Here is a 24,315-nt window from a genome sequence, read left to right as displayed (position 1 = left end):
TCCAGTGCTCTGGTTTCTACATCATTCTGCCTCCTTTTGCAAATGAGGAAACAGAAGTTCAGAGGTATTAAATGATTTATCTAAACTCATGCAGCGAGTAACTGTTAGAGGCAAGAGGCCCTTTTTGGTTTCCCAATACCATAGATTTCTACTAAATTTGGCTTCCTCTCAAAGTAAAGAGATGACTATCCTTTGGTATATGGTATACTAAATTTCATGAATGCTGACCAGCAATCTAGACAGATTTCAATTTTGGCTGGTTATTAAATAGAATTTCAATGAGAGAGAACCTCCATGGCATTCATATTGGATATAATTGTTCTTTGTAGAAAGCTTGCTGATTTGTCATCTGACTGCTGTCACTGCTTTCTCCCCTGGTAGAGTATCAATCTTTCAGGAGACTCAGGTTAAATATGTCATTTATTTAAAATATGCTAGCTCAGGTCATTTAACCCTGAGCCAGTATTTTTAATGTGTTTGGTTTTTAAACATCTATAGCAAATTGTCCATTTATATGTTCATTATTAATGCAGATGATTAAGAGATTGACCTTACCATTGTGATTGTTTTGCTTCTTCTACTTGGAAAGGAAATAAGTTTTTGTTTTAGTTAAAAAAATCAAGAAGTTCAAATTCTAAAAGTACAATAGTAGGCTTTTTATTGGTACTATTTTATTCTGTTAAGAAAAGTATACGGGGGCATCTAGGTGGCGCAGTGGAGAGAGCACCAGCCTTGAATTCAGGAGGACCCGAGTTCAAATGTGGTCTCAGACACACTTCCTAGCTGTGTGACCCTGGGCAAGTTACTTAACCCCAGCCTCAGGAAAAAAAAAAGTATATGTTAATCATATGAACCTGAAGAAAAATGCCATGCTAAAATAGTGGCAAAGTGTATAGAATGCTGAACCTGGAGATATTAAGGAGATATTAGGCTCAAATCAGTTTAAAGCTAGATGCTTACTATGTGACCCTGAGCTAGTCACTTAATCTCTGTTTGCCTTAATCCACTGGAGAAGGAAATGGTTAATCAGTTTATGTCTTTGCCAAGAAAACTCCATGGACAATATCATACATGGAGTTACAGAGTCAGAAATGACTGAATTTTAGAATGCGTAGAGGATTTGTAATTTTGTTAGTCTGGTGCTTCCTTCATTAGATAGGTTACTCTATGTAGATCTTAGTAGATGCTGAAAAAACTTTTGTATCTCAAAAATTTATTTCCCAATGAATACTCTGGACATTGACTTCTCTCTTGACATAGCTGGGCTGGCCCTCAGGTACTAAACATACTGTCTATCCTTGGGCCATACTTGAAGGCTTTTTGATTTTGGAGAGACCTTTGATTTTTATGCTGTATTGGTCTTTGAGAATAGAAGATTACCTCTTTTAAGAAACTAATCTTTAAACTAATATTGAATATTGACTGAAGCATGAATTTTCCACCTTTTTTCCAAGCCTTAATGTACAAAATGACTAATATGGAAATGTTTTCCATAACTGTAAAAACAAAGCAATTTATTAAGCATTTATTAAGCACTAATAATGTGTCAAACATTCTTTTTGGTGGTGGAGATGAATTCAAAGTAGAAGGGAGACCCAGGGTCTTACTGGTTAGAAAACAGAAGAGAAAAACTTAGCAAGAGAAGCTCAGTTATTATTCTTTCTTGCCTGAAATTCACAAATTATGTATTATGTTCATACTCTTTAGTGAATAATGGGTATCGGACAATAAAAGAAATATTAACTAGTGTTGTTGAAGGTAATACCCAGATAATAATTTAGACATAATGGGCTGGAAAATTAGTATGATTAGATACAATTTTTATGACTCACATAAAGTCATACCAAAGTTTGCTTATATTTTGACTAATATGTGTATATTTAGTGGCATTCCTTGTATATCAAGAAGAATTAGTATAGTAGGAATAAAGCCTTGGCAAAAGAATGTCATCATCCAAGAAAACAAGATTTCATCCCGTGGGGATAAACTTTCTCCCTTTGGTCTCTGAATATCACAATCATCTTGACTCTACCATTTATGTTCATGGGCCAGGATCCAGTCACCTTGTTGCCCCTAATTCAACATGTCTTTTCTCCCATTTGACTATAAACTCTTTGAGGGTAGGAATCATCCTTTGCCTCTTTTTAAAAAATCCCCAATGCTTCTTAGTACAGTGCCTGTTACATATTAGATGCTTACTAAAAGTTTAATGATTAATTCCCCTCCAATCCTTATGGGGGTACAATCCACACTCCCTTGGGACCAAACTGATATGTCTCTCAGTGCCAACAAGTGAATTATATTTCAACTATTTTTGACCTAGTTGAAAGAATCCTTAGTTGTATCTCTGATGTGAAGGAAAGTTATCTATAATGTATAGCCATTTGCTGTTAGTTTTAAGTCAAAAGAAGTTAAAAGTTATTCACTTTACTTTTTATATTTTGATATTCTGAACAGGATACATTAAAAATGTTGTCCACACATTTTTTTAATTTAATGGTTCTCTTTCAAAGCATTCTAATCAGCTTAGATTAAGAAGCTTAGTAAAAGAAAAATAGGGATGCGATGGTCTTTTTTTTTTTTTTTAATGTTCTTGACAGCTAAAACCCTTGTCATTCCACTTGACTGGGGACAGGCGTATGAATCTTAATTGGTTTCCCTAGCAGTGAGTTGAGTGATAACTACTTAAGCAATTATAGTCTTACACATGGGCATTTTAAACTTGTTAATTCATGGATAGCTATCCTCAGGCAATCAAAGAAATGGTCCTATGCTTCTCAGGCCATATAGAAAAGTAGGAGGAAGTAAGTGCCTTTATTGTTTGCATTTCTTGTAAACTCTTCTCATTTTGTTAAACTGCCAGCATCAAGCTAATAATGGAGGCAAGGAACAAATTACCTCTAGAGATAAGAGAGCTGTTATCCATAGATTACTCCTATATGTAAAATTAAGAAGCTTTAATATTGTCAGACTTGGATTTAGATCTTTAGTGACATTTGAGAGCAGGGAAGGTAGGATGAAAGACCTTCCTAGAAGCCCCATGTGGAAGTTTTTCAATGGAAGGAAATAGTGAAACAAAAGTACATATTTCCTTCTACATTGAATTTTGATGACAATTTCCAACACTTTTTTGGTTACAAAGGTTTCATGCTAAATATGATTTCTCTTTTTTAATTTGCACACATAATTGCATGATGTTAACCACACAGGCTGACCTGGCAAAAGAAAATTGGAAAGTGTTATTGTACTGGGCTTATGGCACTATGCAGTAATCATTAAGACACTTGATTAGTGATATAAACATAGTTCATTATTTGGTGGGCAAGGAAAGCCATGGTCATTATTTTTCAAGAGTCCATCTTTATTCCAGCAATCAAATTTAATCATTTGATTGGCACTAGAAGGGTATGCATTGGAATTCTGTTAGAGGGTATAGGAATTTTATGCATTGACTTTGCCTAGGAACCATGACATGGTGTGAAAATTTAAGAAAAACTTCGGGGGAGGTCTTTGTACTTTGACAATGAACTAAAGAGCTTTTGAACCCTGAGCACAATGAAGACACATTTTCTGAGTATTTAACTGCAGCAATGTAATAGACAGGGAGAATGGAAACAAATAGAAAATAGAATTCTTGTCATAAAGGATCTTAGGGGTAGTGGTATTGGGATGGGCTACACTTGTGGTTTCACTGGTAGAGAGGAAATCCCATGAAGAAAATTAACTCTTGCCATGAAAATCTATTCTTCTCTCACATTGATTTATCATGTAACTTTGAAAGTGACTTTATATTACTAGGCCTGTGTCTTCATCTCATCTAAATTTTGTATGTCTTTCAGTATGTGCTTTGCAATTGAGTAGAAACCTAATAAATGTTGAATTGTGCTGAATGGAGCACATGATTAAGGATTTGATAGCATTTAAATAAATGATTATAAAAAATCACTTCCAAATCTGCCCATCCTGCTCAATGTTCTTGTATCACCACTAATTGCCCACATTAAGGGATTGACACAATGACTTAAACTAGAAATCTTCCCGATTACTGTTTGGGAGAACCATTGGATGAGCAAGTGTGTTTTGGTTCCAAGAGATTGATACCTTTTCATTTAAACTTCCAGGGCATGTTATAATATGCTGACGAATGGTTACTTTGGCTCATTAGCTAGTCAGTTGACATAATGAGGGAATTTAAAAATTTATAGCCAAGGAGAATTTGGCTTAAATACGTAGGGTTATTCTATCTACCAGATGCTATTGACTTGAATTTTAGTTTCCACTGAATGAGAAAATGAAGATGAGGATTTGTATCATTTTATTAATTTATTTTTACAAACCTTTAATTTTGGTTTATTTTAGTTTATTTTGTTTTTATTTAAGAATTTTCCTTTTGATAAAATATAATTAAGGATCAGAAAATAAATCTTTACTTTCAAATATCTCCATATTTTCTCTAAAACAAAGACCTGTATTTTGAATACTGATTCATTATGGAATATACCTGACTCCAAAAAATTAAAATAAGTATCACTTGGAGGGCAATGGAGGGAACGGGTAGGCGGCAACAGAAAACAGACCAGGAGCTATAAAAAAAATCAGAGTAAAGAATGTAATAAAAAAAAAAGATGGTTGATCATGAATAAGGTCTAAGCAATGGATAGAACATGTAGTATTCATTCTCATAATGCTAAGAGAAAGCAAGGAAGAGTACCTGGATAATGGGTGGATCCCCTTAGTAACTTATCAGAGGAGACAAACAAGATTCACACAAACTGGGTAGTGATCTTGGAACATTTTAGTATTGATTGTGTACTGGAATAACCCCAGAGTATGGGATTCAGTAAGGAATAAACAAATACATGAAGATTTAACTTGGACTTTTATCCAACTTAAAAGGCTGTTTTTTTTCACTAGAAGTTTTTCATAATTATTTTATACAACCTTATTGCAACAGATTTTTTTACTGTATTGTATTGTACTGTATTGTAAATAGTATTTACAAAAAAATATACAACATAAACGACCCGAGTAGTTGTAGAATGGTTAGTTCCGAATATATTACTTTTAGGATTTTAATTACATGGGCATGAATGTTAAAGTCTTAGTTTGATATTCTTTTTAAATTTCCATTTTTGATGTGTTGATTGATTTTGCTAATTTCTTTTCTCCCTTCTCCTCTTCCTCCTCCTTCTTCTTCCTCTACATTCTCCTCTTCTTTCTTCTTCTTCTTCCTTTCTTTTTTAAAATGATGTACTCCAGAGTATTTTTGGCCTTGTGCTATGTTTATGACATCTCTGGACTAAAGCATACTAAATGACATTTTTTTTTTTTTTGGCTTTTCCTCATACCTGAAACATTCTCCCTTCTCAGTTCTGTGATCTTTTACAGGAAGTCTTTCCCAACTCCTCTGAATTCTTAATTCTGTTATTTCTTATTTACTTTGTAAATAGCTTTTATTTTTTGGTATATATTTGTTTGCATGTTGTCTCCTCCATTAGAGTGTAAACTTTTTTTTTTTTTTTAACGACTGTTTATCTCTTTTTGTATCCCCGGGGGTTAGCATAGTGCCTGACACAGTAGAAATTTAATAAATGTTTATTGATTAATTGACTTAAAAATAAATAAATAGCTCTCTGTGAATGAGAAGAGGGACAGAAAGACTCAAGTGACATAAAAATAAAAATTCACAGTAAAAAAATTTATTTAAAAATGATCAACTTTTCATATGGCCACATTCAAATGTTAAGGGAATCATGCTAAATAAAAAACCACCAGGGACTACTGTTAGCTACCAGCGTGATCTCACTCAACAATAAGCATTAGGTCATTTCTCATGCTCATTCTGATGGACATTCCCCCTAATCCCAGAGAGCACTGGGAAAATCCTCATCCTTCTGTGATTAGCATAGAGGGGGTGCCCTCTATCCCTTATCTTTATTCTTTCCCTATGATAATACTGGCTTCATTATACTAAGGAGATGATCTATGTGAATTCGTCTAATTAGTCTGGTCTGACCAAAGTTTCTACCCACAGGGAAACTTACCCTACACTCATTTGCTGTTTTTTAATTGACACTAATCAAGCAGCAAAGGACACATTGTATCATATAGTCACTCTCTCTCTCACACACACACATCTGTGGTTTTTATTTGTGACCACAGAAACAAAAGTAATAAATGAGATACACAGTTGTTACACAGACTGACTGACTGTAGCTCCTCTCCAATAAATGTAGGCAGTCCCTATCAGTCTATAGACATGGCCCCAAACAAGGAGTTTGGGAATATACACAGTTTGAGTGTTCATAGACTCTATTTTCCAAACCTACTGCCTGTATTCACTTCCATGAGGAGTGTTAGGATTACAAGGTGATAACTCAGGTTGTCTAAACAATTCTCTAGCTCAGAATTCACACCTTTAGTTCAAACCTTTAAAAGGAGTTTACACCTTTAGACTTCTGAAAAGGAGTTTACATAATTAAAGGAGTTTACACTTTTAAAAGGAACAAGTTCATTGGTTGAAGTATTTCCCACAAGCCCCTGAGTTCTCACAAGTCCATTCTCTGTGAGGATAAAAGAAGGCAACATTGAGTCTGAAGGGCAGTCTAGACTGGAAGATTGAGTTTAGAAGGCAGTCTGGAAGGAGAGAGTCTGGACTGGGGAAGGACAAGAGCTGGAGGAGATTCAGAGCCAGGATTCAGGAAGAAGAAGAGGCTGGCTGGAGGCTCCAAAAGCCTCCCAAGAAATCTGCACACAGAGAAAAAGGATTCACAGAGAAAAGAAACCTCCTCCCAGAGAAGGATTACAATTGAGAGATGACAGGACATTACATCTTGGCGTCCAACGTGGGGCCAGGACTTATTCTGAGCCCTTCAGAGAAGCTAGCCTGGACCTTGACAGGGGAGCTAGCAAGTGGCTCCAGTATTGGAATGAGCAAGTATGGCCCCATTTAATTTTCTGCTCATGGCCTTGTGGAGGGGAGAAGTATATGGGAGCCAAAGGCTGATTCCTCTTTTGATCATGACCATTCCTCCCCTTCTACCCGCCCACCACTGCCTTGCTGTTGATTGAGCTTTTTAAGTTACTTAATAATAGATTTATATCTGGAATATTATGTAACTTTTTAGTCTAAACTTCTCATTTTATAATTCCGGTTTCATCTTTGTGTACCTGGTTCATCACCTGAGATGTGGATTCATGGATCCCAGCGTTTTCCCAGTTTCCAACAATTCAGCTGCCTTCAGCTCGTGATCCCATTTGGGTGATTGCCTTGGCAAAGATACTGGGGTAGTTTACCATTTCCTTATCCAATTAATTTTATAGATGAGGAAACTGAAACAAGCAGGGTTATATGACTTGTCCATTGTCACACAGCTAGTAAGTGTCTGAATCTGGATTTGACCTCAGGAAGTTGAGTCTTCCTAACTCCAGGTCATCACTCTGTGCTCTGTGGAGCCATCCAGATGCCTCTATATACTAGCACCTACATCAAGGAATTGTATGGTAATATATGTCCTATAGAGAAATGCTTCCAGACTACAAGCAGTGCCTATAACAAAATGTGTCCATATTGACTTAAAAAGGAGGAAAAATGTGAAATAGAGTTGAAGGGGATACAGAGGGAATAAGTAATAAACCTTTCTGGGCATAGGTATATATAATGGTTAATTAACATTTGTATAGTACTTTAAAGTTTGCAAAACACTGTATTTATGTATGATGTATACATAAATGCATGTATACAACACTATACACATATACAAGTACATATGTATGCACATGTGTGTACACACATACATACATATTCACACAAGACAGGACAGATACAATACACATGGATATATATATATATATCCATGTGTATATATATATATATATATATATATATATATATATATATATATATATATATATATATATGAAACCACATTCACAGATATATAATATATATGCATGAATGCACATATGCATATATACATAAATTATTTTATTTGATCCTTATAAAAGCTATTAGAGGTAACTGGTATTAATTTTTCCATTATACCAAGGCTAGGTCACAGAGAGTTTCAGGCAGAGATTTAAAAAATGTCTCAGATTTCAAACTTGGGTCTTTTTGAGTTCATTTCCAGTATTCCCTGCATGCTATACTTTGCAGTTGCACACATACATACATGGCCAGGATGTGTCACTCCTGCCTCTGACCCAGGTGATCAGTTTGCACCAATAGAGAGGTCTTCTCTATCAGAAGTTCCCCATAATAGGGAAATTACACCCCCAGACATAGATGACCTTTGTTCTGGACCCATGATTTCACTAGTATGGGGAACTTCTGGTATAGAAACCCTTCTAAATCTCTGTAAATTTTCCTTAAGGAATGAAAGACTCTGAAAAATTCATTGCTTGGTTTACTGTTATATAGTGGGTATGTGCCTATCCCAGGACTTGACTCTGAGGATATCCCTTTATCCACTATGTCATCAGTTGATAAGCTTTTAGTAAACAATTACTATATACCTAGAACTATCATAAACATGGAAACTTTTTAAAATATGAAAATGAAACAATCCTTATTCTATAGGAACTTATATTCTTCTGGTGAAGATAGCTTGTTCATATAAGTATGCTTTTGAAATTAAATTCAAACATGAATACAAAGTGGTTTTTAGGAAGGAAGGCACTGGAATCTAAGTATATCAAGAAAGGACTTGTATATTCAACAATACTTGACATATGTTTTGGACAAAACTGTGGATTCAATAGTCTCTCTTTTTTCCCCTCTTTCCCTCTTTTTTCCCTCTCTGTCTCCTTCCTGTCATTCTTCCTTTTATTTTTTCCTCCCTCTTCCCTTCCTTCCCTCTCTCCTTTCATTCCCTTTCTTCCTTTTTTCCTTCCTTTCCTTCTCTCCTTTACTTTCTTCCTTTCCTTTCATTCCCTCTACTCTTTCCTTCCCTCCCTCTTTACATCCCTTCTTTTTTCCTTCTCCCCTTTCTTCCTCCTCCCTCCCTCCCTTCCTTTCTCTTCTCTTCTTCCCTCCCTCCTTTCTTTCCCTCCCTCCCTTCCTCCCTCTCTTCCTTTCTTCCCTCTCTCCCTTCCTTCCCTTCTTTCCTTTCCTTCCTTCCTTTCTCTCTCCTTCCTTCCCTTTTCTCCTTTCCTTTCCTTCCTTCTTTCCCTCCTTCCCTTCCCTCAATCCCTCCCTTCCTCCCTTCCTTCCTTCTTCAGGATGTAGTTTAATAAGGGAGAATAGAGGATATTAAATAGGAAAGTAGAGTCCAAGCAGGGTCTTTTGTTGAAATTGTCTTATGGTCAGTAGGTATGTTTTTGGTTTTATTTAACTGTATATTGTCTTGCTGTACTACTCATGCAGGCACACAGAACAGAATTTTAGCTTGCCTTGTCCTCCTGTTAGAGACAGTATTAACCTAAATAGCCACAGCCATTCAGCTTGACATCTTAGTGAGCAAAAGAAATTGTAGCAACAGAGAAAAGAAAAAAAGGCCAATCTCAGCTTTCCCTGGCTGGTTTCTATATGTCCATGTAAAATGCATTATGGTCTACAAGTCCATAAATCATGAATGAGGGACACAATCATTTAATGAAGCAATTGTTCAAAAATTGTCTGAATGGAGGAGGTTGAAAATTTTAATATATGAATTTTCTGTCTTGGGCAGAACCTGAAGCTGGGAATTGCTAGTTTTTCATAATTGGCCACAAGGGGGAGAACTCTTAATTCTCCATGCACACTTTTAATACCATGTGTAAAACCTGAAAGGAATGAGTAAGTTTAAATTTTGTAATATGCTGCCTTATTTCCCTTTCCTTGTGGAAGACAGGCAGATCCCACTGATGAAAACAGACTTAACTATTTGAGTAGAAATGTTGGGAAGTTATAGTGGTCCCATGGAAATAAAAATTATGTCTGTTATGTCATGTTCATGGAAGGATATTGCTGTCATACCAGTAAAGACAACAGAATTTTTTTTGATTCAACAGGGTATCTTTTCCCTTTCAAAGAAAATTAATATGTCATTTACAGAAAAAAACTAAAACACTTTTAAAACTTTCCTGAATGTGAGATGAAAATAAATCACTTTGACCTTCCTTGAATCAAATAAATGTTTTTTCAATAGCAAAATCAATTTTATTAAGGAGAAATTCCATGACATTTTTGTTTGATTCCAATTTTAAATGATGACAATGAATATCAACAATATATATATTCATAATGTTAAAAAGTTGTTGTTTTTTTTTTGTTTTTTTTTTTTTTTGGCTTGACCATTATTTGCTCTAGTACTTGGATTCTGGTAACAATCTTTACAGACATAATGTGCCTCTAAAATTTTTACATGAAACTTTCTGAATTTTAATATTTCTTGGTATTTTGTTCTTATGTCATATGAAATGCTAAATGAGGATCATAATCATAGAATGGAAAGAGAAGTGGGAGATCATGTTGTCTGACCTTTGTTCTACAAACAATCTGAGACAAATAGAAGAAAACTTGTTTGTTCATGGTCAAGAAATACAAAGCAAAAGAGATGAGATTTGAACTCAAATTCTTATTCCATAACAAGCTTACATTTGGCTGTGCCATAATTATAGAGGTATTGACCTCACAGCTATAGAAAACTCTACCAATCTAAGTCATATTCTCCTCCACAATGTGTATTCTTAAGGAATTGCCTGGGACACTGAGAGATTAAATGATTTGTCTTTATATGTTTCAGATGGAGGACCTGAACCCCAAATCTTGCTGACTTGAGAGCAAGCTCTCTGTTATGCTACACAAAAATATTAACATTAATATCAATAATATTATGGATTTGTATAATTCTTTAGACTCTACAAAGAGCTTTCATGTTTATCTGTCCCTTACCAATGTCTCAAATTTGTTAATGGGGAAATGGATGGAGGAAGTTGAGATTTAGCAAGACTCATAAAAGCAGTGAATTGCAGAGAAAAGTTTCAGAACCCCTGAATTGGAGAGCTGGGAGGACCTCAGTGGTTACACACTCCAATCCATATATGAAAGGAATCCCCACTATAACTTAACCAAATATAGAGCTTGCATAGCTTCTGCTTAAAGACCTCCAAGGAAGGGAAACCCACTGTCTTTGAGATGGCCCATCTCACTTTTGGACTTTACTTGCTTGGAAGTGTTTCTTAACATCATTCCTATAATATCTGCAATTATGCTTTTGAATATTGGGTAACTAGAACTTCAACCAAGGTTTTCTGACATGTCATATTTTCTATTCTATTATACTAAAATAGCCATATGACTGATTAAAAATTACTTTAAGCATCCAAATGAAATCTGGCGTAACATTTGTATTAGCTATATGTCTCTGAGCCAGTCATTTAACCTCTTTATGCCTCAATTTCTTCATCTGTAAAGTGGAAATATAATAGTGCCAACTTTCCAGGGTACTATGAGGAAAAATGAGATATCTTTAAAGTGCTTTGTAAACCTCAAAGTTTTTTGTGTTTTGTTTTATTTTTTATAGATGCTAGTTGTCATTCATTCTCATCTTATGTGATTGTCTATGGTGCTTTCCCCTTAATAAATTCTGTAGACTTTCTACAGTGTTATTTAGGACCCCATTTCTATATCTTAACTTTGTGGGTGCCAGTATGAATTGTCTTTCCCCCTTGACTAATAAATTCTGTATAGAAACTCTACAGAGTGACTTAGCACACCATTTCTATGTCTTAATTTTCTTTGGATAACAGGATGAATTATCTAGAATCCCACTTGTATGTCTTAACTTTCTGTGGATACCAGTAAAAATTGTTATCCTGCACAACTACTCAAACTCCTTTTCCTGCATAACATCTTTTTTGTTCCACTTGATTATGGGTAATATGCTGCATGAGTTACATAATGGTATAAGACCTAGAGTTGAATTGAGAGTTGATAAGGTCAAACCTTGGGGTCAAGAAGAATGGGGATCAAATGTTACCTGTGACAAATACTAGCAGTGTGACTCTGGATAAATTACTAAAATTAATGTCCCAGGTAAATTTATAAACTTATTACGTTCTGAGGAAGTTTTTTTCTCTGTAACAATGGAGTTTCTAGGCCAGGAGATCTCTATCCTGATGAAGACCCAAGTCCAGACTTCTGCTCATCATTTCCTTTCTCATCTCCATCATCCTACAAGTATTATCAGCCTGATCTCCACTATTGAGTCTATTGCAGTTGTCACAGACCTGCTTCGAGTATTTTTCTACTCGATTATTTTGAATGCCAGGATTTTCATTTAGTTACAAAAGATCAATCTATATACCTGTCTCTCTGTACAATGAATACTAAACATGAAAATATAGTACCATGGCTCTTTCTGAGTTCCACTGAAGATGTTGCTGAAATAAAAGATGAGTTGTTACTCTTCTCCTTCATTGTATGTAGGACTTTGAGAAATATTCTGTCTTTATCTTGTTGATGCATTCTCACAGAAGAGATTGAAACAAATCTCTGCATGATCCCTATATGCTTGCAAGACTTGCTTGCAATTGATGGGCGTCCATTCATTTTCCAGTTTCTAGCCACTACAAAAAGGGCTGCCACAAACATTTTGGCACATACAGGTTGTGATATCACAGAAAAGTAAAAGTTTTTTTTTAAATTAAAAAAAGTCATTTCAACACAGTATAACAGAGAAATAAGGGCAGATGAAGAAATTTAGATTCAAACTGGTAACTTTTCCTGAGATTTGGAAGCAAATTAAGCAATCAATGGGCAAAGAAATAATTTTAACTGATGTAGATGTGTATGAAATAATTTCCATTTATTTGCAGTAAAATATTATCCTCAAGGATGGTGAAACAAGATCAGAGACAATACATTTTTTTCCATGGTTATTTATCTTAAAGTATCAATGTGGGGACTTGAAGCTTTAGGTATGCTGACTCCCAAGTGTAATGCTCATTTTACTACCCCAATGATGCCTTTCTACAGAAATTAATGTCAAAGGAGAAATAATATATTTCCATTAAGAACTAATTTTATCCAGCAAACTATTCAGGTGCTTTTAGAGATAATCATTGAAGTTGACAAAAGTGCTGCTTTCATTAAAATTAAATAAGCAGATCTGAGTAATATGATAAAATTTGCAAATAAATGTCGACCTTTGTTAAAGAAAAGTTAGGGTTTGAAAAGTGGTCAGGCACAACCAATATTTGATTAATTGCTTTAAAAAGTAGTAAATGGAAGCTGGTAAACAATGACTAATTTCCATTTTATTTGACTATGTCCAGTTAGAAATAACTTCAGCAAAAAGCTAAATAACTAGCTGACAGCCTACCTTCTGGTAGCTTTCAGTGAGCTATTGTGTCCCTTGGCTTTGCAATAAACCATTTGTCTCATTACATTTCTAGATAAACATTCCCGAATAATGCTTATTTATGCAGTCTTGAGACTTATTTGCAAAGGTTATATGGTTGTGGTCTGAATGCAGGGAACTTAGTATGGATTTTTCACATTCAAATCTCCATGGAAATTGGTGAAGAATTGTGATAGAAATGAAATGAGTACATAAAAGCAAGCTTCCCCCTCCCTCCTCTTTGGTTGATGAATACAGAGTATATTTATGTGAATCAATTTTGGGAATGTCAAGAAGGCAACAAAACTCATTAAAAATTTAATTTCTCTTTCTAAATCAAGTTAATAAAAGCAAGCAATGAACAAAAAAATTGAGAAATTTCCTTTTCCTTCTTCATACCCTAAAAGATAAGATATTTTCTGAAATATTTTGACTAGGATAAAGAAAAGACTCATTACTAAGTCTATAAAAATCAGATAAATAAAAGAACTATTTTGTCAATTATTTTATTTATGTCCCAGGAAAATTAGTCTTTAATTAACAAACTAAGCAAAACAAAATTTAAAACATAGCTTGATTCTGTCTTCAAAGTTATACTCATTATTTTATCTATTTTTCCTTTCAAGATCCATTATCTTTAATTATAGTATATTTCTTCAAAAGACTTGTACTTTTTCTCTCATGTCTCAATTATTTTTGTCTTGGTTTCCTATCCTTGGCTTCCTGGTTTTTTTTCTTTAACACTTTAAGATTTTCTTAACAAATGAGAAAACCACATTTGTCCAGTTTTGCTCTAGCAATGAATTTTTCCTTACATGAGGAGTTATATAGTTGTAGTATTGATAACTGTCCATTTAGGTAGTATTTTATTATATAAGTTATATTTTGTGTATGATTGATCAGTTAAATAAAAATGTCTTCAATTTATTAGATTTTGAGAGTGAATAGCCTTAGAAATGTTAATACAGAGGTTCTTTAGACCATGTCACATCTATTTTAAATAGGCTTTTGACAACAGAATCTTACTGACCTTACTGACAGAGAAATTGCCCTATCATTATCGTGCTGATTAATTTGATTTTAGCTATCAGTGATTGTTTTTCATGTTATCATTATGAACACTAAATGATCAATTATTAAGCATCTTCTATGTGTAATAAATCGATTAGTATTTATTAAAATCTTAGTAATAACACAATTCATTGTAAGTACAATGAGCTTACATTCTAATAAGGGAGACAAAATTACACACATGTCACATACTTGTGTATATGTATGTACATGCAGGTACATATGTGTGTACATATAAATATATGCATTTGTGTGCATATATGTATATGTGTGTGTATATATAAACAAAATTGGATAAAAGAAAAAATAGTTAAATATAAGGCAGGTTGAGAAGGAAGTAGATGGGTGAATCAGTAAACATGGAAGAAATGGTACTTTAATTGCATTTTAAGAAAGAGACTATGAGATGGAAGGAAGGCAGGAGTACATAATAGACATGCAGGATGCGAAGATTTAGAAATGAGAGTTGGGATTTCTTCTGTGAGATATAGATATGGCTGGATCACAGAGTTCAGAAAGTAGTATCTAGTGAGATTAGAAGAATAGGTTGGGGCTAGGTTGTATAATTTTGAAAGCTAAATAGAGCAATTTATATTCTTTTCTAGAAGCAACAGGAAACCAGTGTAGGAGAGTTCATATGGTTGGATAAGTGCTTAATAAAAAGTCCTTGGGAAGCATTGTATAGAAGAAGCAGGATGATGAATCTGACAAACAATTGGCTATTGCAATACTCTAGGTGAGAAATGATGAAAGCCAGGACAAATGTGTTTTTATTTGTATGGTTAGAGGGGTGACTGAAGAGAGGTGGCTTAAAGTTAAGAATAGCAAGATCTGGCAATTGTGATTGGCTATGTGAAATGAAGAACATAGAAAGGAGTCCAAGATAATGACAAAATTATTCACCTAGGATGATGGAAGGATGGTGTTATTTCTATAGAAATAAGGATATGTGTGTAAGAGGCAAGAATTTTGGGGAAAGATGAGCACTATTTTTGAATGTTGAGTTGTCTCCAGAACATTGAGTTTGAAATGTCCAATAGGCATTTGATAGTGCAAGATTGAAACAATGGTTAGAGACGCTGGAAGTCGGACATATAGATGGGGGAGATGATAATTAACCCAATGAAATCTAGAGAGGTTACCAAGATAAAGTAAAGGGAAGATGAGAAAAAAGAATATAGGACAGGACCATAAGGATTACCCATACTTAGGGATATAATGTGGATGATCCAACAAGGAAGACGTGGTTTTAAAGGTAGAAGATGAACTGGAAGACTATGTTACAGAAACAAAGAAAGAAAAGAGTATCTAGGTGGAGAGGATGGTCAGTAGAGTCAGAAGCAGCATAAAGTTGAAAAGGACTGAGAAAAAAACAGATTTATAATTTAAGAGATCATCGATAACCTTGAAAAGAAGCTCAGGCAATGAGTGTAGATATGCTTCAAATAGTTTGATTGAGAAAGAAAGAAGAAATAGAAGATGGTACCTTAAAGTGTAGAAGAGCTTAATAAAGTTTTTTTTCCTATTACGTTAAAAATAATTTTAAATATTTAAAAAATTTTGGATTATTCTCAATCTGCACAGTTAGAATATCTTCTCCAGCTTGGTTCAGCTGCTTTGTGAGGAGGAGGAGTGAAAGTGAGAGCTAGAAGTAATATCCTAGCTTGGCTCTGTGGGAGATCAAATAAAGGGAAAAATGCCCCCTATCATCAGAGTATAACTAGATATGTGGTATTCAAACCAAAGCATGAAGGAATATGTAACCTGCTTTTGGAGGATTTCTTCACAATCATTTATTTCTAGGCTGATGATACTAAAAAGTGCTGCAGTCCTTACTCTAGATCTCTTGACATTAGATAGATGACAAAAGATCACTAATGCTTTTCTTTCATTTTTCCTTACTCTTCCTACATGACTGTTTTGGGTACATCTTTTCCAGGTATATATCTCTGTTCTTTTTTTTTTTATACTGTACAATTCTTTCTTGGAAATGTAATGAACTGTGCTGATAGTTACTCTTTGTGACCTACAACTTTAAAAATGTTTTGTTGCTTTTTGTTTTTTCTGTTATCATTTTTGAATAGTCTCTCCCTCAACAACAACAAAAAATCTTGCCTTGATAAAAATAATTTTAACAAGACAAAAGACATTGATTATACTAGAAAACATATGCCTGTTACCATATCTGTGGTGTACCCTTCTCTACAGAGAGCTGATAAAATTCATTATCAGTCTACTGAATAGTCACTGTATTGATAACAGTTCTGAAGTCTTTCACTGTTTCATTTTCTTTTTAAAAAATATTCATTGTGTAAATTATTCTCCCGGTTCCCATGTCTTTAATTCTTCAAAAGCTTGCTATTTCATGATTTTCAGACTATTAGCATCAGCAAAAGAATGTTTAAATTTTGAAAGCTAAAAATCCTGGATCAGTTGTGCCTCTGTAGAGTTATAGTCATTGATTTATTTTTTTTATATTTTATATCAACATTTAACATCAATAATACCAATTTAGTAGCTTTTGTTGTTATTTCAATTATTTTCAATAAGCACCTCAGCACTTTTTATGATATCTGTCCTAAGTCCTCATGAGTATTCCATTGCTCCTTCATTTCTCATTCACTCTTCAATCAAAACAACAAAAATCTTTAATTTTTTATTATATGTCAGACATTATATAAAATAGTAAGTATACTAAAGGAGGCAGAGAATACTTGCCTTCAAGTTAATGTATTTTTTCCTGGTTTTTCATTTTTATTATTACATTATTTCATTAAACTCTATTTGTATTAGTCATAATTGTTGGTTTTAACTGTTTGGAAAAAGGGTTATTTTTGGGTTATAGATTCTTTTTGCAGGCTATTGAAGCCTAAGATAACTTTTTCAGAATAATATTTTAAAATGCATAAAATAAAATCTTTATATAAGATTATAAAGAAAATTAATTTTATTGAAATATAGCTAGAGACCTATTAACTATCTGTGGACCCCTTCTGGCTCTGTGAACTCCTCATTAACAATCCTTAAGATTTAGAGTATCCTATTACATTTCCAAATTATTGGATTCACTCAACAATTATCTTTATTAGGTATTTAGGCTATTGGCATTTTTTGATGATTATGTAAATTTAAACTATAAAACCCATTGTATGCATAACTATCTGAGCATATTCCTAATAAAGTATTACTCTTTACTACCAGATTGCCCTCCCAAGGAATTTCAAAAGTTTATAATACCCCCTATAATATAGGCTGAGTATACTTGTTCCTCCCCAACCTTACTCAACAAACATTAAATCTGACATAATCTAGTTCTTGGGCATTTTAAGTGGTACAGTGGTTAGAATATTAGATCGAGTCAGAAAGGTTAATCTTTTTGAGTTCAAATCTGTTCTCAGAAACTTCCTTGCAATGTCACCTTGGACAAGTTCATTAATCCTGTTTGTCTCACATTCTTTCTCTGTAAAATGATCTGGAAAAAGAAATGGCAAACCCTTCCAGTATCTCCGTCACCAAGAGACCAAAATAACTGAACAATAACAATCTGTCTCATCTTTATTGTCTAAGTCTGAGACTGTGAATAAATGGAAAAATTACTGTCTTAACATATTTTGAAAAATAATTTCATGGCAATTATACAGGTAGTAAAAAGGAAATAAATATAAATTTCTGTGTTGTATGAATTTATTTACTCATATCAGCAAACAAGTGACTATGTTATAAATTATTATTCTATTTCAAATAATTAAAAATGCTCTGGTTATATTGCTTTACTATGTCAATGTGAGTAAAATGATCTAAAGAAATCCATCTTCATCCTAAAGAGGTACGGGGGCAGGCCACACAACTTCTGCATCCAGCGTCACATGAATAGGCTTGTCATACATTCTTAAAAATTCTGCTGGGGTCAAGAAGTCTTCATCTTTGCACAGATACTTTATGATTTCTTCAGGAAGTAGAAGTTCAGGCACAAGGTTGTGAAGGTTGTCTCCTGGTCCCTTAGTGCCCACTTTAACATTCTTTAAAAGGTACATGCCCAGCTTGAGCACCAGAGTGAGGCATTCTGTGACCACCTCGGTTTTAGATTGTGATTGTGTGATATCTTCCAGGTACATCACTGGTACAGTGACCACAGAGGTGTACCATTGCATGAAGAGTCTTGTTGGAATGTTATGAGATATAACTAAAATTTTCAGATCTTGGAGAAAAAATTCTCCTTCATTTTCTTCATGAGAAACATAGTCTTGAAGAATTCGGTAAAGTGTCCCAGTGGAACTTTCCAGGATGTGTAGAATGGTGGTAGGGTATATAAGGAACATTCCAGTAACGTGTTCTCCTAAATGAACCTTGAGTATATATTGATATAGCTGCTCATAATATTCAGTAATCATTTTCTTATCTGCATCTCCTGATAGCTTGCCCACAAGAAATAATCTGTGGAGAAGGAATTTTTTAAATTGTAGTCTTCGTTTCTCTTCCAGAAAATGTAGATAACTTTTTCGTGGAACTTGGGGAACTACAATTTTCTGCTCCTGTCGTCTTCCATGCTTTCCATGGGGGTGTGTTGACCGTCGTCGGGGGTCTTGAGGTACTCCTAAGGCATCACTGTATTCCCATTGGGATCCACGCTGTGCTTGTATGTAGCTTTTCCTTTGAATACTCATCTCATCTTCTCAGTTAGAAACTCAAGTTTGTCACTGTCTGACAAAAAATAAGGAATCATAGAACTCCAGATATTTTATCAAAATTGTTACACAGTAAGAATTTTAACTGTAATGACAATTGATTACTTGATAAATGAGAGGAAATTAAAATAGATGTTCTGTAAAAAGCCTTGCTCAGTCCTCTTCAATTTTAATGGCTTCCTTCTGTGATAACTCTCAATTTATCCTGAATATATCTTTCTTGCTCATAGTTTTTTTCTTTTTTCCTTTTTACCTTTCTTTGTACACTAAGTGCTTAGCATAGTGCCTGGCACATAGTAGGCACTTAATATATGCTAGTTCATCAATACAAAGAATAATAGTTTGATAAACTATTCTGCTCTGTATAGGAGTTCAGGAATAAGTTGAAGGGAAAATTTATTAAAAGAATTGAAAGGCTGCAAACATGGCCACGATCAAGAGCAATATTAACTTGACCTTTTTCCTTTTTCCTCTATAATCATCTTTCCTAGCTATCTTACAAAATTTTCTCAGAATTTGATATCAAAGAAGAATGTGAGTTGTAGACTATATCTCAAAGAGAGAGAATTCCTACCTTTGCAAGTAGATGCTTTTTAGCAGACCTTTCTTTGCTGATGATAATATGCCCTCTGATGTATAATTTTTAGTTTACAACATTAAAAACTAAATTACATTACTGAATTCTTATTATGGAATGACAGAATAATTCAGACGCTGACTTTTGTTACTGATCACTATCCTTGTAATTCTTGAGGTAATTAATTTCATCTATTTTTCCCCTTCTAAATACCTAGGGGTGTTTGTTACATCCTTATTCTCCTGAAAAAAAAACCTTCCCATTTTCCCCTTATTTATACTTTCATTTCTTGTCTTTGTTCTCATATACTTTCAGGCAGGCTTCTTCATTTCCTTTATATATTTTTCTTAGATTCAACTTACCCTTCCACTAATCACCAACTGCCAACATTTCAAAGTATTGTTGGTTGAATCTTAGATTCCATTCCATATATAGATAGATCTTCAGTTGATCAGAAATTCTAGCTAGTTTTAAAGGGCCAGTACTGAAGTGACAGTATCAGTCTTTCCATGAATGTGTACACATGTGCACACAAATATACAAACATAGTTTCATGCTCAGTTGGTGTAGGGAAGCAAGAGTTTCTTTTCTTTGATGGTGGATTTTGGAAGAGTAGTTTTGAGGGCTTAGACAGCATGATACAGTTTGTAATATTCTCTGTGCTGGTACTGGGAAAGTTTTTGGTATCTCTTCATTGCAAAATGTTTTAGAACACATAGGACTAATTCAGGGCTTAAACTGTTAAATGTTGTTGTCATTTATTTAAGATAAATGAGTAGTGTATTTTTTCCCAAGGTAACTGCTCCTATTAAAAATAAAACTATGATTTTGTTGGTAATCCTTATAATTTATATTATTAATCTGCTAATGATTTTCTTAATATTGAATTATCATCATTTCCAGTATGGCTCTAACTTTGTCATTGAGTATTATTTTTTGTATATTTTTCTTTTTAGTTTTGTGAGAATGTAAAGATTTTACTGCACTATTCATTATTGAAAATAACTTATATGCTCTTTATCTTTTTTTGAGTATCAAATGCATAGCTTTTACACAAAGAGTTTTTGGGCAGAGTACTTTGTGTTTTGACAAACGGTTTTTGTAACAGGAATTAACTATTTTTTAAATGTTTCATATGACACTCTTATAAATCCATGCACTCCACAGTTGTTTTCTTTGAAAATTCATTTATGGTTTGCTTTAATTCTTCTTCCAAGATTAGGTAGCTTAAGATAAATATTGGGTTGTTTGGGAATTATTATTTTTTTAAAGTTTCATTCATTAATTTCTTTGTAATGATCAATTTTTCTTGGGAAAAATAGTAACATTTCCTCTCTGTTGTGAATTTATATTATTCATTTTTTATTTCTATAGTTTTACTTTCCTCTCCCATGATCAGATATCAATTTTGAAAGTCTTTAAAAACAATTTTATTTCTGAATTCAATAATCTTTTAATTTTCTAAATTGTTCTATTTCTGAACTAATTTTCAAGATTTTTTTATATCTGATGTTTAGGTCCACTAATTTGTTTTCTAGACTTTTAAAATTGTATTCTCCATTCACTGATGCTCTTTTGAAATTTTATGTTTTCTAAGACATTTTTTCCTGAAGACTGCTTTAATTAAGTTCTCCCAAATTTGGTCTACTTTTATTTTTAATTGTTATTGTTAAATCTAATATAATTGTTTTATTATTTCTATAATATTTTCCTCAACGTACCCATTCAGGAAACCATCATTTCATCACCATTTAGAATTGTCTTTTCCTCATATTTCACTTATTTTTTGTTAATATTATTTTATGGTCTATAAAAATGTTACCATATTTGTAATTTTATATTTTTGATGCCTTTATTCTTTGCCTCAGAATCAGTTTTGGCAACAATACAATATGATGCTGAAAAATATGTATTGATTCCTGTTCAGACAACAATTTGTTCAATTCTAAATTTTTCTTCTTTTTAAGCTCTTTTTTGCGGAGTTATTTAGTTCTGAGATAGGATTACTAAAGTCTGACAACTTATCTTTTGAATTAGTAGCTATGTAGTTTTTAAAAAAAATTCACCTAGATTTTATGAAAGTAAGTATGTACAGCTAATATTTTCATTGTTTATGTTGTCTGTGAGCATAACATAAATTTCACATTTATCTCTTTGACATTATCAGTTTTTTATTATTGCCTCATCCAAGATCCTGATTACAATAATTTTTCCTTTGTTAAAGACACTTCTAAAATATTTCTTATTTTTCCTCTCGTTCTGACTACACATTTGTTTAAAATTGTTGTTTATATGTCTCATATTATTAGTTTTTATTTTATTCCTGTTCCCTAGATGAACTCTAATCAAATACTTTAACCCAATTATTGTCAAAATTTCCTCTTTTATATCTGGATTTCCTTAGTTTGCTTTTTTGATCCCTGCTACTAAGGTTACCTACATTAAATTAAACAACAAGCATTTATTAATCACCTTCTATTGTGCAAGGCTTTGTGCCTAATCTTGAAAATACAAAGACAAGATGAAAAATAGCCCCTGCCCTCAAGATGCCCAAATAGGACATATATCAACAGATAAGAAATTTAGTCCATATTATATTAACATCCTAACTTCCAGCAATGAGCTGAGGACCAATACTGACTGTCTTAAGTGAAATGTAAGAATGTCTTCTCTCAGGTCTGGTAGATGTGTTTAATGAGAACCCAGTACAGTGATATATTTACCATGAATTTTAAAAGAGAAGCTGTTCTACTGTCATGGCAGAAGTTGGAGAACCTAGAAATGGAGAAAAGCTTCAAAGACTACCTAATTTTTTTTCCTGATCTGTTGTGAAAGAAAGGACAGTAATTACAAAACATGTTTCTCTTGGGATGATGTGTTCTTAAGAGATCCAGATTTTCATGTATTTAAGAATATGGAGAAGTGAAGAAATGGAAGGGAAGTTTTAAAAACTAGGATTCTAGAAGATCCAAGGGAAGAAGTGTATGCACAGTAAAGGGGGGAAAAAGAGAAGGTGATAAGCAATAGTGAATGAGGTTTAAGGGAAGTGAACTTTTTAATGTAAGATGGCAAATATCCCCAGTATGGAATATGGCTGAAGGAGAAGGGGTAAGCAGGGAAGGGAATAAACATTTATATAGTGACTACCACATGCCAGCACTGTGCAAAGCCCTTTACAAATATTATTTCATTTAATTTGGAAGCAGGAGCTTCCTTCTTTTAAGAGTTCTGTAATAAGGATAGGGAGCCTACTTATTTTCTCTAAAACTTTAGGAGAAAAAGGAGATTGTATCAGGAATATTAGACTAACTGTCCAGTTCTTTCAGAGCTCATATTCTCTACACTATTCCCTTTTCCTTATCACAGAGTAGCAGAAGATACAAACTTGGAAGACAACACTGTATATAGAGTATGAACTGGCCTGAATCACCTCATTGTTGAGAACAATCATCTCTATCAGAAATGATCATCATATATTGTTGCTGGTGTATACAATATTCTCTTGGTTCTGCTCCTTCATCTAATATCAGTTCATGTAGGTCTCTCCAGGCCTTTCTGAAATCATCCTGCCCATTGTTTCTTATATAACAATAATATTCCATAACATTCATATACTATAATTTATTCAGCCATTCTCCAACTGATGGGTATCCACTCAGTTTCCAGTTCTTTGCCACCATAGAAAGGGTTGCTATAAACATTTTTGCACATGTGGGTCCTTTCCCCTTTTTATGATCTCTTTGGGATACAGGACCAGTAGCAACACTTCTGGATCAAGGGGTATGCAGAGTTTGATAGACCTTAGAAACTCGGGTTCTAAAGGGGAAAACAACACATATTGTTTTATATATAAATATATAAAGAGTAGATGGGAAGCAATCTGAGAGAGAAAGGTATTAGTAATTAGGAGAATCAAGAAAGTTTTGAGTTTTGAAAGCAGCAAAGCCAAGAATTAAATTGAACATTTCACATGTGGGGGACAGAAAAAGGATACAGATTCAGGACATGTAATGTCATGTGAAAGGATTAACAGATAGGCCATTATAATTGTATCAAAGAGCATAAAGAGAGGAGTTTCCTTTACCTGCCAGGTGATTTTATATTTGATCCTGGAGATAATAGGGAGACACTAGAATTTTGAGATGATATGGGAAAACCTAAACTTTAGGAAAATCTTTTTTGTTTTGCATTTGAGAGTTTGGAACGATCAGTGGTCTTTCTAAATAAGTTATCGATTATTTTAAGGAAGAAACTCTCCAAAATAGAGATGGGGAAGGAGCCTTGAGGTTGCAATAATTCAGATAAAGGGTTATTAGGGTCTAGCAAAGATGGCAATTGTGCTACTGGAGAGGAGGAAACATATCTGAAGGTAGAAACAATATTTGACAATGGATTGTCTATACATACAAAATGTATATTCATACAAAAACACTAACACTATATAGCCCTAACAAAATGACACTGAGGCGATGACAAATTTCTGGAGGATATGAGCCTTTGTGACTGAAAGATTTTTTTTTTTGTTCTATAGAGTTAAAAAGAGTAACAGAAGGTCATTTATTGTAAGACCCAGAAAAGAAGTGATAGAGGACAGAAAAGAAAATAAAGTACTCCCTGTAGACACAAGAACCCTTCTGTGCCATTCCCACTATTTCAGATA

The 24,315-nt window shown here is 33.7% G+C and overlaps 2 protein-coding genes across 5 annotated transcripts in view; one reads left to right on the top strand and one right to left on the bottom strand.

Annotated features, from left to right (window-relative positions):
• ZNF804B (zinc finger protein 804B) overlaps window positions 1-24,315 on the top strand; it is a 562,419-nt gene that overhangs the window by 29,813 nt on the left and 508,291 nt on the right. The gene's annotated exons all lie outside the window — the stretch shown is intronic.
• On the bottom strand, window positions 18,212-20,072 carry TEX47 (testis expressed 47). 4 transcript variants are annotated; one of them, XM_074266591.1, is made up of 2 exons: window positions 20,018-20,072; window positions 18,212-19,094 (listed from the first exon to the last, which is right to left on the bottom strand). In XM_074266591.1, the coding sequence occupies exon 2, from the start codon at window positions 19,055-19,057 to the stop codon at window positions 18,212-18,214; it is 846 nt and encodes a 281-aa protein (XP_074122692.1). In that variant the 5' UTR covers window positions 19,058-19,094; window positions 20,018-20,072. The 4 variants fall into 4 exon arrangements, with proteins under 4 accessions (XP_074122692.1, XP_074122695.1, XP_074122694.1 ...); XM_074266594.1 differs by having other exon boundaries at window positions 18,212-19,090; XM_074266593.1 differs by lacking the exon at window positions 20,018-20,072 and adding an exon at window positions 19,936-20,013.

This window comes from Sminthopsis crassicaudata, chromosome 5 (assembly GCF_048593235.1).
Source record: "Sminthopsis crassicaudata isolate SCR6 chromosome 5, ASM4859323v1, whole genome shotgun sequence".
Taxonomy (NCBI): domain Eukaryota; kingdom Metazoa; phylum Chordata; class Mammalia; order Dasyuromorphia; family Dasyuridae; genus Sminthopsis; species Sminthopsis crassicaudata.
The sequence above is the reverse complement of the archived record's forward strand: the minus strand, read 5'-3'. Positions and strand labels throughout refer to the sequence as shown.